General features: G+C 44.6%; 1 protein-coding gene across 2 annotated transcripts in view; it reads left to right on the plus strand.

Annotated features, from left to right (window-relative positions):
* The window catches only part of LOC106571809 (probable methyltransferase-like protein 24), a 119,869-nt gene that overhangs the window by 84,356 nt on the left and 21,736 nt on the right, over nt 1-13,777 (plus strand). For both annotated transcript variants that reach the window (XM_014145276.2, XM_045695896.1), the window contains exon 4: nt 5,885-6,110. In XM_014145276.2, coding sequence (XP_014000751.2) covers nt 5,885-6,110 — 226 coding nt within the window. The remainder of the gene's footprint in view (nt 1-5,884; nt 6,111-13,777) is intronic.

Below are 13,777 nucleotides of genomic sequence, written 5' to 3' on the forward strand. Positions count from 1 at the left end.
AGACAGCCTGGCCCAACACATCACTAGGGCAGCAGTCAGCCTAGTGGCTAGAGCTTTGGACTAGTAACCGAAAGGTTGCTAGATCGAATCCCCGAGTTGACAAGATACAAATCTGTTGTTCTGCCCCTGAACAAGGCAGTTAACCCACTGTTCCCTGGTAGGCCATCATTGTAAATAAGAATTTGTTCTTAACTGACTTGCCTAGTTAAATAAAAAAAACTCATATCTCTGTGTCATGAAATCTGGATGATATTTTGCAGAGTATAAATGTATTTGACCTTCCAGGAGAAGCTGTGCCCTTGCTGTATGCCCAGGGCTGAGCTGGGCTGGCTGGGCTTGGCAGTGGTGGGATGTAGGGTTGAAGAGATTAAGCCCCAGGATGGCCTATTCATTTGAGTGCTAAGAGACACCACAAGTGTGCTGGCAGCAGTCGGTGAGAAGGAGCGAAGAGGTGAGAGGGGCAGGAACAGGAATGAGGGGGTGGGAAAGCAGTAGGAGAGGTTTAGGTATTGCCCCTGTTTACAGCAGGGTCAAGGTCAAATTAACTGGTTTTGAGAAACAGATTTCCTATTGGTGACTGATAAGCACATACACATATACACTAATTTCTCCTCATTTTTCACAATGTTACTTATAGTATTGCCCTCTCAGGTCAAAGTACGCCATAAAAGTCCCCACACACACTTCAGCTGTCTGTATTGGTCTAATGATCCGTGGGTTGGTTTTCTCTGCCACATTAGTTTGATGGGCTATTGTGATAGCAGAGCTAGATAAACAGGAGTATATCCCCATCCTCATCACTCACACCAACACTACAACACTGTGTATGTGTGGGGGGGGGGGAGACATCATTAAGCACCATGGTTTTTCCTGACTACCCGATCAGGGAATAATACATCTATAACTAGGGCCCAGAGCTGTGTGAATGCCGGATTGTTCCTTTGATCATGGTTGTTCACGTAAACTTTGACACGACACATATATAACTACTGGGATCTGGAATTTTGCAACACAAGGTTAGAAAAAGCATGCGACAAGCGAAGCTTCGGACATCATTGATGACGTATTTCTGAAAAAGTGATGCACTCATTGGCACATTGCTCTGAAGTTAGCTGCTTAGCGATGTAGATGCATGCCTCGGCACTCTGGTATCAAACATAACATCCCTAGAGTGAGGGTGTAACTAGGCCGTCAAAGAAATGCCTTATGATATACTGTAATGTATTGTCATAAAGAGTTTCATTTTAAAGAAAACATATTCACTTAGACACTCACTTGGTGAAGGCTACAGGACTGAAAGCTATTGAATACAACAACCATGTCTTTGTCGCTAACAAATACATTCATGGTAGGTAACTACAATTCACTCGAAAGGCAAAGGAAATATGCAAACCTCTAACCTCTCTGGATTAAAACAGAATTATGATAAGTGCACCATATTACGTATTTGATCACTAAAAAATACAACTTTTACATTACTGTGTAGTTTATAAATAAAATGGTCCAACGGTAAAGTGCACATACTCGGTATTCATATCCCGAAATAAATCAAATATCTCATTACAATACATTTGAATAGAAAGTTACCATGGAAACTTTCATATCCCAGTTTACCTATTTACTTATGGCCCTGCCTAACCTAACGACTTGCTTTCTAAATTACATGAGCAAAAAATATTCCACTTTATTTGGAACGGCAAGCCAGTGTGGACCCGTCATTCAGGGCAGGTGGGGCAGAGCCCTGTTTTGAGCCCCACTTGTTTTTTGTTTTGCATGTTATTTTTGAATTAATACGTGTCACATATCAGTTGGCAAACAATGTATAAAAAATTATCGAATAAAGCTGCATACAAACATGGTCTCTTTTGCTTTCTTGAGTGAGGCAACTCTAAAATGCAGTTGTTACAGCCTAGCTCAATGCTTTCTGTGGAGGTGGGGCGTCCACCGGAAAATACGGAGCATAGGGATTGGTAATGTTCTCTAGTTGCGCTGTGATTGGCTCAGTGGTCTGTCACTCATGGGGACACTACGTCACCTCAAAATCTACGGGGAGAGCTTGAAAATTCTAGCGCCTTGGGTGCCGCCATAGAGTTACATTACAACTGCCCATCCAAGAAGGCTCAAGGTCATTCTCAAGGTCATTGGCAACAGATAAAATGACATAAAATACGATATATCTATTTAACTGATCATGTCAACATCATACTTTCAAAATCTTAGCTAGCAAGCTAGCAGTCATCATCATGAATCATGACAACAATCTACTGGCAAATCCTTCTCAATCCTTGTCATATGAAGACAAATTATAGATAAAATGTATTGGTGCTCATCGGCCATTGGACATAAACATTACACAACAAGTTGGAAATCGCAAATTCAACAATGAGTGGTTTGGAAGGAATCAGTGGCTAACTGCTATTCAGTGGATTGGGTGTGTGTTCCAAGTCTGGGTTTAAGGGTCTATTTTCAAAGCTTTAAAGGATAAACATTCAACATTGGCCATGCTGTCAATCCAGCATGACTTCTGGGGGAAGATGGGCGACACCTGGAGAAGTGTGGAGACAATCACAAGGACAGGTGAAACCGATCAGGTCGTGACAAACACATCTACTACGTTTTCAGTGAAATACCATGAGAACATTTAGTTTAGTCACCAGTACATCAGGTAATGATAGGCTCACCATTTAGTCATTTTAACTACCACTTAATTCCAATAGCAAATACAAGATAATCACATTTCAAAAGTGTTATTTTTGAAGCACTGAATGAAAAGAATAGTAGATGTTAAATATAATTTATTTGACTATAACTTCACACGCAATTTTTCTTACTAATAATTTGTATCCAATGGCAGGTTATGAGCATGTTGAGAAATATGTCAGTCTTACAGTTTCTTTATATAGTACATACGTAGGACAAATCATCAGAAATAGGGGTATTGCAAAAAATTATCACCTTTTCTACATGATTTGTCAACTAATAAAGTATTGCATGTCTCTCTGCTTGAAATTCATCAGCTTATAGTGTATCAATGAAATTCAGATAAAGAGATGGAATATATTGTTAAACAACCAAGGTATTTCAGCAGTGCATTGTACACTACACTACACAATTCTAAATGGTAGCACATAAAGTGACTCTTTCAACTTTGTCCTATTGAAGGACACTGGCTGATGGAGAATGATGATGTAGTATTTACAGCCATATGCATATGTGATTTGGTTTTACCTTCCAACATAAATTGATGTCAAATTAATACATTTATGAAGTAAAAATATAGAATTTTACGGTGCTCAGCAGTTATCAAACTATATACTGTATGTTCATTTATTTTATCGCTTTGGTGCAATTTTTACAAGTATGTGATACATTTTCACAACTCTTAGTACATAACTCAAAACAGTTAATCAAAAAGGCAGCTGTTTCAAAACTCTAAGCACATTTTCAACTGACTAAGCAAACTCAGCAAAAAAAGAAACATCCTCTCACTGTCAACTGCGTTTATTTTCAGCAAACTTAATTAACACGTGTAAATATTTGTATGAACATAACAAGATTCAACGACTGAGATAAACTGAACAAGTTCCACAGACATGTGTTTAACAGAAATTGAATAATGTGTCCCTGAACAAAGGGGGGGTCAAAATCAAAAGTAAAAGTCAGTATCTGGTGTGGCCACCAGCTGCATTAAATACTGCAGTGCATTTCCTCCTCATGGACTGCATCAGATTTGCCAGGTTTTGCTGTGAGATGTTACCCCATTCTTCCACCAAGGCACCTGCAAGTTCCCGGACATTTCTTGGGGGAATGGTCCTAGCCCTCACCCTCCGATCCAACAGGTCCCAGACATGCTCAATGGGATTGAGATCCAGGCTCTTCGCTGGTCATGGCAGAACACTGACATTCCTGTCTTGCAGGAAATCACACACAGAACGAGCAGATTGCCTGCAATGACAACAAGCTCAGTCCGATGATGCTGTGACACACCGTCCCAGACCATGATGGACCCTCCACCTCCAAATTGATCCCGCTCCAGAGTACAGGCCTCGGTGTAACGCTCATTCCTTCGACGATAAACGCGAATCCGACCATCACGCCTGGTGAGACAAAACCACGACTCGTCAGTGAAGAGCACTTTTTGCCAGTCCTGTCTGGTCCAGTGACAGTGGGTTTGGTCTGGTGAGGACCTACCTTACAACAGGCCTACAAGCCCTCAGTCCAGCCTCTCTCAGCCTATTGTGGACAGTCTGAGCACTGATTGAGGGATTGTGCATTCCTGGTGTAATTCGGGCAGTTGTTGTTGCCATCCTGTACCTGTCCCGCAGGTGTGATGTTCGGATGTACCGATCCTGTGCAGGTGTTGTTATACGTGGTCTGCCACTGCGACAAATGAAAACATATTGTATATTTGAGATTCTTCAAAGTAGCCACCCTTTGCCTTGATGACAGCTTCGCACATTTTTGAATGAGTAGGTGTGTCCAAACTTTTGACTGGTACTGTATGTCAGGCTTGGATTCGCCATGCCAAATGGCTTTTCCCCAGGTGCATGAACAATGTAATTCCGATGAGAACCTATGGCCAAATAGTCAAGACAGGCTTGATGCAACTAGTGCCTGCTAAACATTGTTTCTTTAATTTATTTCATTGTGAAAGATGTCTTCAATGATCACACCTTCGATCACACATGGGATAGAAATGATGGAAATGTGATGTTCAGTCAATTTTAATGGGTAGTGCAAGTATATGGCCTAATGTGAAAACAGTGTAATGTACTGTAATTTACAGTACTATACTACAAAGGGCAATTTTGAAACATGTATCCATAGAGATTCTATTAAATAACTAGAGGGGATATGACATAAACCCTCGATGTTGCAGAATGGGATGAAAATGGCAGCCATATTGGTCAAGGACAAATCCACACCAGTCTAACTGGAATGAATGGCAGTAGAGGCATAATCCTGATTTTACTTATGCAGGAACATAAAACAAGGCATGTGATATATCAGAAATGGTAATATTGTGAATAGAATTATTGTCAAGATAAAATATTATCATATAATAATAAATACGGGTTTTATAAAATAAATCTGTATAAATAGCCTCTAAAATATGTGTGAACACACCATGAATGTCTGAATTTTTGTTTTCTTGGAAAGCTGAGTGTGCTGTTATATGATACAATATCAGTACTTGTTGCATTTACAACTTGTCTGTCCTATCATCTACTGAATTCAACCGGTGTATGGCTGTAGATTGACTGCATTGTTTGAATGGAATGTTGGCATATGTAAGGGATAAACGGCGACGTTCTGTACATTACCTTGGAAATAACGGATGACGCAGCGGGACCAGCGTAATGTACAGAACGGAGGCGTTTGTCCCGCCCATACCACAGTTGCTCTTCCCACATCCTCTCATGTAAAATTTGACTAAAACGGTAGCGAAGCATGAGCCACTCTCCTGGTAGGGCCTGCTATGATACCATTAGTGGTTGTGTTAACTGAATCATTTAGCAGAGAGGGTAACAGAGATGTCTGGAGCATTCCCTTCCTCTGCCTTCCCTTCCCTCTCTCATCTCATCCCTGCATCTCCCTCCTAAACGCATGGTTGTCTATGAGGAAACAGAGTAGCTCATCCGTGAGAAATGAACTTTGAGAGATACTCCCTGAGCCGCAATTACTGTGTAGAGATACAGCAAGCCACATCCAGTGGATGGATGGATACAGATATAATGATATATTGTAAAGGACTTTTGGGGAATAGTTTGTATATCTGCTGAAGCTGAAAATAACTTCTCACTTCAGCAGCAGCATCCATCCATAAAATATTATTTATATAACCTCTCTCTCCCTCTCCACCTTTTTTATCTCCCTCCCATAGGTTGGGTGTGGAGGATAAAACCCTGGAGCGCTCTCTGGCCAGGGTGGGCTGTGAGGTACACTGCTTTGACCCCAGCCTAAAGCAGGCCCACCTGCAGGAGTCAGACATGTGGCTCCACCGTCTCTCCGTAGACTGGAGGGACCCCAACCCAGCCATCCCCGCCCAGCGACAGCACGGCAACACCAAGAAACTGGCCACCATCCTCAACGATTTTGGACACAGACAGGTCAGGGGGCACATAGAGAGGAGAAGGGTGTAAACGGTGAGGTGTGAATGAAATGACAAATGGGCAAATGTGTCCTGAATCAAATATAAGGAATAAGACATGCATGGGCTTATATTGTGAGAGTATATGTACTATACATAATACAGTGACAACTTACTTCACAAACCAACGTCCTACACAGTGCACAATATGCAGTACCTGTCTTTTATGGCATATCCATGGCCAATGCAAAAGACACTATAAAAGTCATCATAAAAACAAACCAGATATCCTTATCTTCCTCACCTTGGCCCGAAAAAGGCTATACAAAAATGAATATTTTCTCTCCCTATGAGCTGGAAGAATTAACTTTATTATCACATAAAGCTGCAGGTTGACTGCAGCAGCAGCTCCTCTCTACACCTCCTCATCATTCATTCCTCCAGTGTCTCCTCTTGCCCTGGAGGGCAGAAAACTCAGAGGAAGTGAGAGGCCCAACTCGGCTGAGAATCTGTCTCCCTCCAGCAGGTGGTATTTTGTCATTGTTTCGTCCACCAAGCAAGGAGTTTTTTTATGGAGGTCAATGAAAGTGTCAAATTTTGTCAACAAAAAAATGAATGGCTTATTTGTCCATGTGAGGTTTATTTTATATAATGGAAGTTTTGTAATGTTTAAGTTGTTGAGAAAAAACACTTCATATCGGAGTTGTCTCGAGATGGCTATGCATATTCATGGAATGAGGCTAGTAGCATAGCATCTCTCTCCATTGAATACAGGCGTTTGACGTCAACAACCCTCATCGAATATTCAAAAAAAGGAATACAACAATGAGATGTATCCACCAATCCAAAGACGGGATAGGCAGGAGCTAGACAGCCCTATGTGTCGCTTTGTGGACAATGACTCCCATTGTCAGGGCGGAGAGGCATGTATCTTGTCAGTATATCCATAATTTTTGCTTATAGTTATGGCTTTCCTCCTTTAAATATTATCACTCAGAATATTAACTCACTGGAGTCCCCCAGAGCTCTGTGTTCTGCCTTATCAGATATGGATCTGCATACAAGGCCAATGACATCCACACACAAACACACACACTCATGCACGCTTGCAAACACGTACCTACACACATGCATGCTCACTTGCACACACACACACGTGGGCCTGCACACAACAGCACATAATCGGTTTTCTATCACTCATTTGCACTTCATGTCAATGATATCATGTCACCGTGTGGGACTGTGGGTCAATTAACCTTGTCGGGAGTGGGCGTGAAGGGGGGGTTCGCCCAGGAAGCCATACAAGCTAGAACCGCCACTATTAATTAGTGCACATTGTTTATCAGGCTCTTGAGCAGAATGCCTAGAAGCCACGCACAGGCGCCTAGCATTAGCGAGTCCATGCTTAGAGGCATCAGCCATTAATTCCTTTTTCTGGAGCGTGTGTGCATGTGTTTGAGATAAGGACAGACCCGATCCCTGTACCTGCTTTAGATGCAAAGCGACACACGTCTCCATAATGGGCTTTTAACGTGAGTACACAGCATGCTTAAGGAACAACTGTCTGCCTTTCTTCTCCCTGCCTTTTTTCTTTCTTCCAGCTTTGTGTCAGAAGAACAGCACAGAGAACTGATGAGTCGCTTCTAAAGATCAAAATATGCATTCATTTGTGTTCTTTATCGTTGATTACGCAGCGCATAAATGAGTCATATGCCACTCTGGTCAGCATCAGAGCCTGTCTCCATGGGGATTAACACCACTTCAGCAGTCCTTCAGATCTCATGCAAATTGATTTGCTTTCACCTAATTAAGTGATAATGCCAGAGAAGCCGGTGTTTGGAGGATATATTGGCACAGGCGTTGTTAGGCCTGAGAAAGTTGTTCGTTCTAAATGTTCCATTGCCACACTGGGCGGCAACGTTCTTATCCCTTGCTTGCTAGCTAGCCAACTACGGCTAACTCACAGTCACGTCAAACAGTGCAGACAGAATAACAACAGTAGCTGCACTTGTTAAGCTGTTTTCTAGTGACATTTAAATAACCAAAATCAAAAGACCCAAATGAGGAACAGGTGCAAACAATAAGACATACCAAACGAAAAGGAAAAAGGGATCAGCGGCGGCTAGTAGGCCGGTGACGACGACCGCCGAGCGCCGCCCGAGCAGGCAGGGGAGCCACCTTCGGTGGGATTCGTGACATTCTGACCCACTGGGAATGTGATGAAAGAAATAAAAGCTGAAATAAATCATTCTCTCTACTATTATTCTGACATTTCACATTCTTAAAATAAAGTGGTGATCCTAACTGACCTAAGACAGGGAATTTTTAATAGGATTAAATGTCAGGAATTATGAAAAACTGAGTTTAAATGTATTTGGCTAAGGTGTATGTAAACTTCCGACTTCAACTGTACAAAGAAATGTAAATTGAAAAAAGGTCAAACGAAACGAAGTGCCGCTAGTTTGTTATAAGTTATTTTGTTAGCTGTGTTTTTGGCTAGCTCCTCTGAACAACAGTTTCCTAACGAGAGAGGACATTTTCTATGCCAGGCGACATGGTGCCTCATTAGCTCATTGTTAACCAATTCATTCTCTCCTCTCTCCTTCCCCCATGTACTTTACTACCCCCTCAATGGCCGATTGCCAACATGGCATTGGTGACATCAAAATTGGCAACTTGCAATGCTACCATTGATATTTGTCAAATAGTTGACCCAAACTCTCCACACACCAATCATATCTCTCTGATCCATCTTTCAGCACACTAACGTTACAGTGTAAGTGATGAGATTCTGACCTGTCTCAAAAGAAAAGCACTTATTCTAAGGGTTACAGTAAAATTAACAACTGAACCTGGCTGGCTCTCTGACTATTGCTCACTCTGTCTCTGGGTCTCCCAATGGATACCATCCCTCCCCAAGGCAAATAAATATTTCTTAACTGGACAGACACTTCATACAATGAGAACTGCCCTAACTAACAGGGATGTTATGACCCACGACCCTCCTCCCCCCCTAAGGACTTCACACACACACATATCCCTCTCAAAGTCTCTAAACCCACACCACCAGTAGTACGTCTGTTCTTCGCTTCCCCTGTATATGGGAAGTTGGAAGCCCTGGAAAGATGCCAGTTTTGTGTGAACATCTCCATATGGTGGCATAGCTCTGAAGAGTTCTCGGACTGCTCCGCTGTGCAGAATTAGAGGCACTAAACGTCCCGCGCCTGGAGCTGGGAGGAATGTGTGTGTGTCAGAGTGAGAGAGGAATAGAGATATGCGGACAGAAACTACTTTGACAGGGAGGATTGGAAGAAGGGCAATAACTGATGGATTTGGGGAGGGTGTGTGTGCTTGGGGATTTGGCCTAAATTGGGGTCTACTGAGGGGAGGGAGGTTCAGTGGTGCCGATGGGAGTGTGAGATGGAAGGAGCTGTTATTTAGTCCTTCAGAGAGGCTCTGCCTGAGTTTGCCTTCTCCCAAGGTCATCAGTCGCCTTGTCTTGCTCCTACCTGTGTGTCTTTAACACTATAGGTCTATAGCATTGCTATAAAGCCTGCCAAGCAAGGCTAGAAGCTATGTAAACAATTGCTTTCTCCTATTCTCTTGTCAGGAGATATTATTCTGGAGTTGCAGAATAGTATAGAAACAACTGAAAAAGATGGCTATCACCTACCCTGAGCCTGAGGTATGGTGGTGCCTTTTACCTTTGGGCCACACACTCAGTCCGGACCTTAAGTTCTGAAGCTATTTCCCTAACTGCAGAGAATATTCAAGTTGAGTCGGCCTTCCGCTGAAATGAATGCCCCTCAGTCATTAAACAGCAGCAGTCACAGTTTGTGTTCACCCCCAGCCAGGGGGACAGTATGTCTCCATGACGATGAGTAATTGTTGATCAAAATGTCTGTCCATAAAGCTGCTTTCAGATTAGGATACAAATATTTGTTGGTAGAATGGTTTAAAGGCGTTGGGGTGACTAACACAAGATAACAAGTTTGGCCTGCATGATTTTTTGATTGTATCAAAAAGAGATTAAGTATTTTGTGTTCTTTAATTAGTGGATGTGAGGTGCGGGGAGAAACGTCTGAAACAGGCCTCTCCAGAGATTATCTTAATGAGCAGACGTATAATTAAACATCAATGGGATCAGGAGAGAGAGTGGTTCTGTTCAGCCTCTCAGTGCGTCCCTCAATAACTGGTACAGGAACTGTTCTGTTTCCAAACCTCCCTGGAGTTACTGGTCCCAACTGGTCCCCAATTGTTCCCCACAGCTGGTCACAACTGACTGGTCCACAACTGGTCCCCACAACTGCATGATAACTAACTCTAACCAGGGTGAGGAAAGGCCTGCGCTGTGGAGGAGATACAATGGAAGCCATGTTGCCGGCTGTGCCCCTTTAGTGACAGTGTGGATGTGAGATATTAGGAAGTGACCTGGTTGTCAGACAGTGTCTCTGTTTGTTGTTCTATTGACTATTATACAACGGGTGGGTCTAATCCTGAATGCTGATTGGTTAAAAGCGCATTCTAGCCGGTGTCTATTCCACAAGTTACCACCTTCTAAATCTATGATGTTAAAATGCCTATTTACTCTGTTCCATCTGACACCGGAATCCACTGTCTCATCAGCCCAGGCAGGGAAGTTATAACTTGATCTCCACTATAAAAAGCATCAAGACATGATCTCACATTTCTTTTAGACTAACATTTAGTTTTCAACAGCGGAGATTTGTATAAACATTAATGTCTGTCTCTGCGACATTTGCAAAATTATTTCAATATTCAAATTCGATCTCCAACTGTCCGATAGTAATGAACGCGTAGGGGTCGGGACGAGAGAGGCAGGCAGCGTTTCTCAGCCAGTCGAAATCATTAATCAGCTGGTATCATTTTTATGGATATATATAGTTGAAGTCGGAAGTTTACATACACTTAGGTTGGAATCATTCAAACTCATTTTTCAACCACTCCACTAATTTCTTGTTAACAAACTATCTACTTTGTGCATGACACAAGTAATTTTTCCAACAATTGTTTACAGACATGAAAATTCCTTACAGCTTGGAAAATTCCAGAAAATGATGTCATGGCTTTAGAAGCTTCTGATAGGCTAATTGACATCATTTGAGTCAATAGTACGCAAGTATAAACACCATGGGACCACGCAGCCATCATACCGCTCAGGAAGGAGACGCGTTCTGTCTCCTAGAGATGAACGTATTTAGTGTGAAAAGTGTAAATCAATCCCAGAACAACAGCAAAGGACCTTGTGAAGATGCTGGAGGAAACAGGTACAAAAGTATCTATATCCACAGTAAAACGGGTCCTATATCGACATAACCTGAAAGGTCGCTCAGCAAGGAAGAAGCAACTGCTCCAAAACCGCCATAAAAAAGCCAGACTACGGTTTGCAAGTGCACATGGGGACAAAGATCGTACTATCTGGAGAAGTGTCCTTGGTCTGATGAAACAAAAATAGAACTGTTTGGCCAGAATGACCATCATTATGTTTGGAGGAAAAAGAGGGACGCTTGCAAGCCGAACACCATCCCAACCGTGAAGCACGGGGGTGGCAGCATCATTGTCACAATCATCGTACAGAGCAGCCTAAGGCGCAGCGTGAGTTGAGTTCCACATACTTTATTATATAGTAAAACTACCAAAACCATAAACAAACATAAAAGGAACGTGAAAGCCGTAGTGCTAAACACACTAACACAAACAATATCCCACAACCCAGGTGGGAACAATGGAGAACTTAAGTATGATCCCCAATTAGAGACAACAAACATCAGCTCTCTATGGTCAGGGCGTGACAGTACCCCCCCCAAAGATGTGGACTCCGGCTGGTGGCGGCTCCGGTGTGGGTTGCCGCCCCCGCCCAGACCCCGGATCCGGCCATGGCGTCGGGCTGTACACCGTGCCTGGATTGGGCACCAGCGCAGAGGAAGGCTCCTGCCATGGAGCGGGACTGGACACCGTGCCTGGACTGGGCACCGGCGCAGAGGAAGGCTCCTGCCATGGAGCGGGACTGGACACCGTGCCTGGACTGGGCACCGGCGCAGAGGGAGGCTCCTGCCAGGGAGTGGGACTGGACACCGTGCCTGGACTGGGCATCGGTGCAGGTTGCACTGGACTGATGACACACTCTTCAGGTTGAGCACGTGGAGCTGGCAGAGGATACTCCGGGCTGGAGAGGTGCACTGGAGGCCTAGTGCATGGAGCCGGCACAGGTGGCACCGGACTGGAGAGGCGCACTGGAGGCCTGGTGCGTGGAGCCGGCACAGGTGGCACCGGACTGGTGACACGCACTTCAAGGCGAGTGCGGGGAGCTGGCACAGGACGTACCGGACTGGGGAGGCACACTGGAGGTCTGGTGCGTGGAGCCAGCACAGGTGGCACCGGACTGGAGAGGCGCACTGGAGGCCTGGTGCGTGGAGCCGGCACAGGTGGCACCGGACTGGAGAGGCGCACTGGAGGCCTGGTGCGTGGAGCCGGCACAGGTGGCACCGGACTGGTGACACGCACTTCAAGGCGAGTGCGGGGAGCTGGCACAGGACGTACCGGACTGGGGAGGCACACTGGAGGTCTGGTGCGTGGAGCCAGCACAGGTGGCACCGGACTGGTGACACTCACTTCAGGGCGAGTGAGTGGAGCTGGCACAGGATGTACCGGACTGGGGAGGCGCACTGGAGGCCTGATGCATGAAATCGGCACAGACTTCACCAGACTGCTGACAGGCTCTTCAGGTCGAATGTTGAGCAGAACACACTTGACCAACATCTCTCTCCTCTCTCTCTCCCCCAACTTCACTATCGCCTCCCTGACGGTCTCTGGCTTTTCAGGGCGAGTGCGGGGAGCTGGCACAGATGGCACCAGACTGGTGTCACGCTCTTCAGCACGCCTGCGCTGCAGCATACTCCTCGCCAAAGTCATTCTCTGATATCCCTCCTCACACTGCTCCATCGACTCCCAGGTGAGCTCTGGCTCTCTCCTTGGCTCGGCCGACCCCCCCCCCCAAAAAAATAATAATCTTGGGGTTTCTGTGGCCGCGGCCCCCGGCGTCGTCGCTGTCCTTCCTGATTTCCTGGCGACTTCCGCCAAGGAAGGGTCTAGCATCCTCCAATGATCTCTTTCCAGGTCCAACTCACTTTTCCTTCTGTTGCACGCTGCTTGGTCCTTGTTTGGTGGGTATTCTGTCACGATCATCGTACAGAGCGGACCAAGGCGCAGCGTGAGTTGAGTTCCACATACTTTATTATATAGTGAAACTACCAAAACCATAAACAAACATAAAACGAACGTGAAAGCCGTAGTGCTAATCACACTAACACAAACAATATCCCACAACCCAGGTGGGAACAATAGAGAACTTAAGTATGATCCCCAATTAGAGACAACGAACATCAGCTGCCTCTAATTGGGAACCATACCAAGAGCACCAACATAGAAATGAAAGACTACAACACCCCCTAGTCACGCCCTGACCTACAACACCATAGAGAACCAAGGGCTCACTATGGTCAGGGCGTGACAATCATGTTGTGGGGGTGCTTTGCTGCAGGAGGGACTGGTGCACTTCACAAAATAGATGGCATCATGAGGAGGAAAAATGATGTGGATATATTGAAGCAACATCTCAAGACATCTGGTCTTCCAAATGGACAATGACCCCAAGCATACTTCCAA

This window comes from Salmo salar, chromosome ssa15 (genome assembly GCF_905237065.1).
Source record: "Salmo salar chromosome ssa15, Ssal_v3.1, whole genome shotgun sequence".
Taxonomy (NCBI): domain Eukaryota; kingdom Metazoa; phylum Chordata; class Actinopteri; order Salmoniformes; family Salmonidae; genus Salmo; species Salmo salar.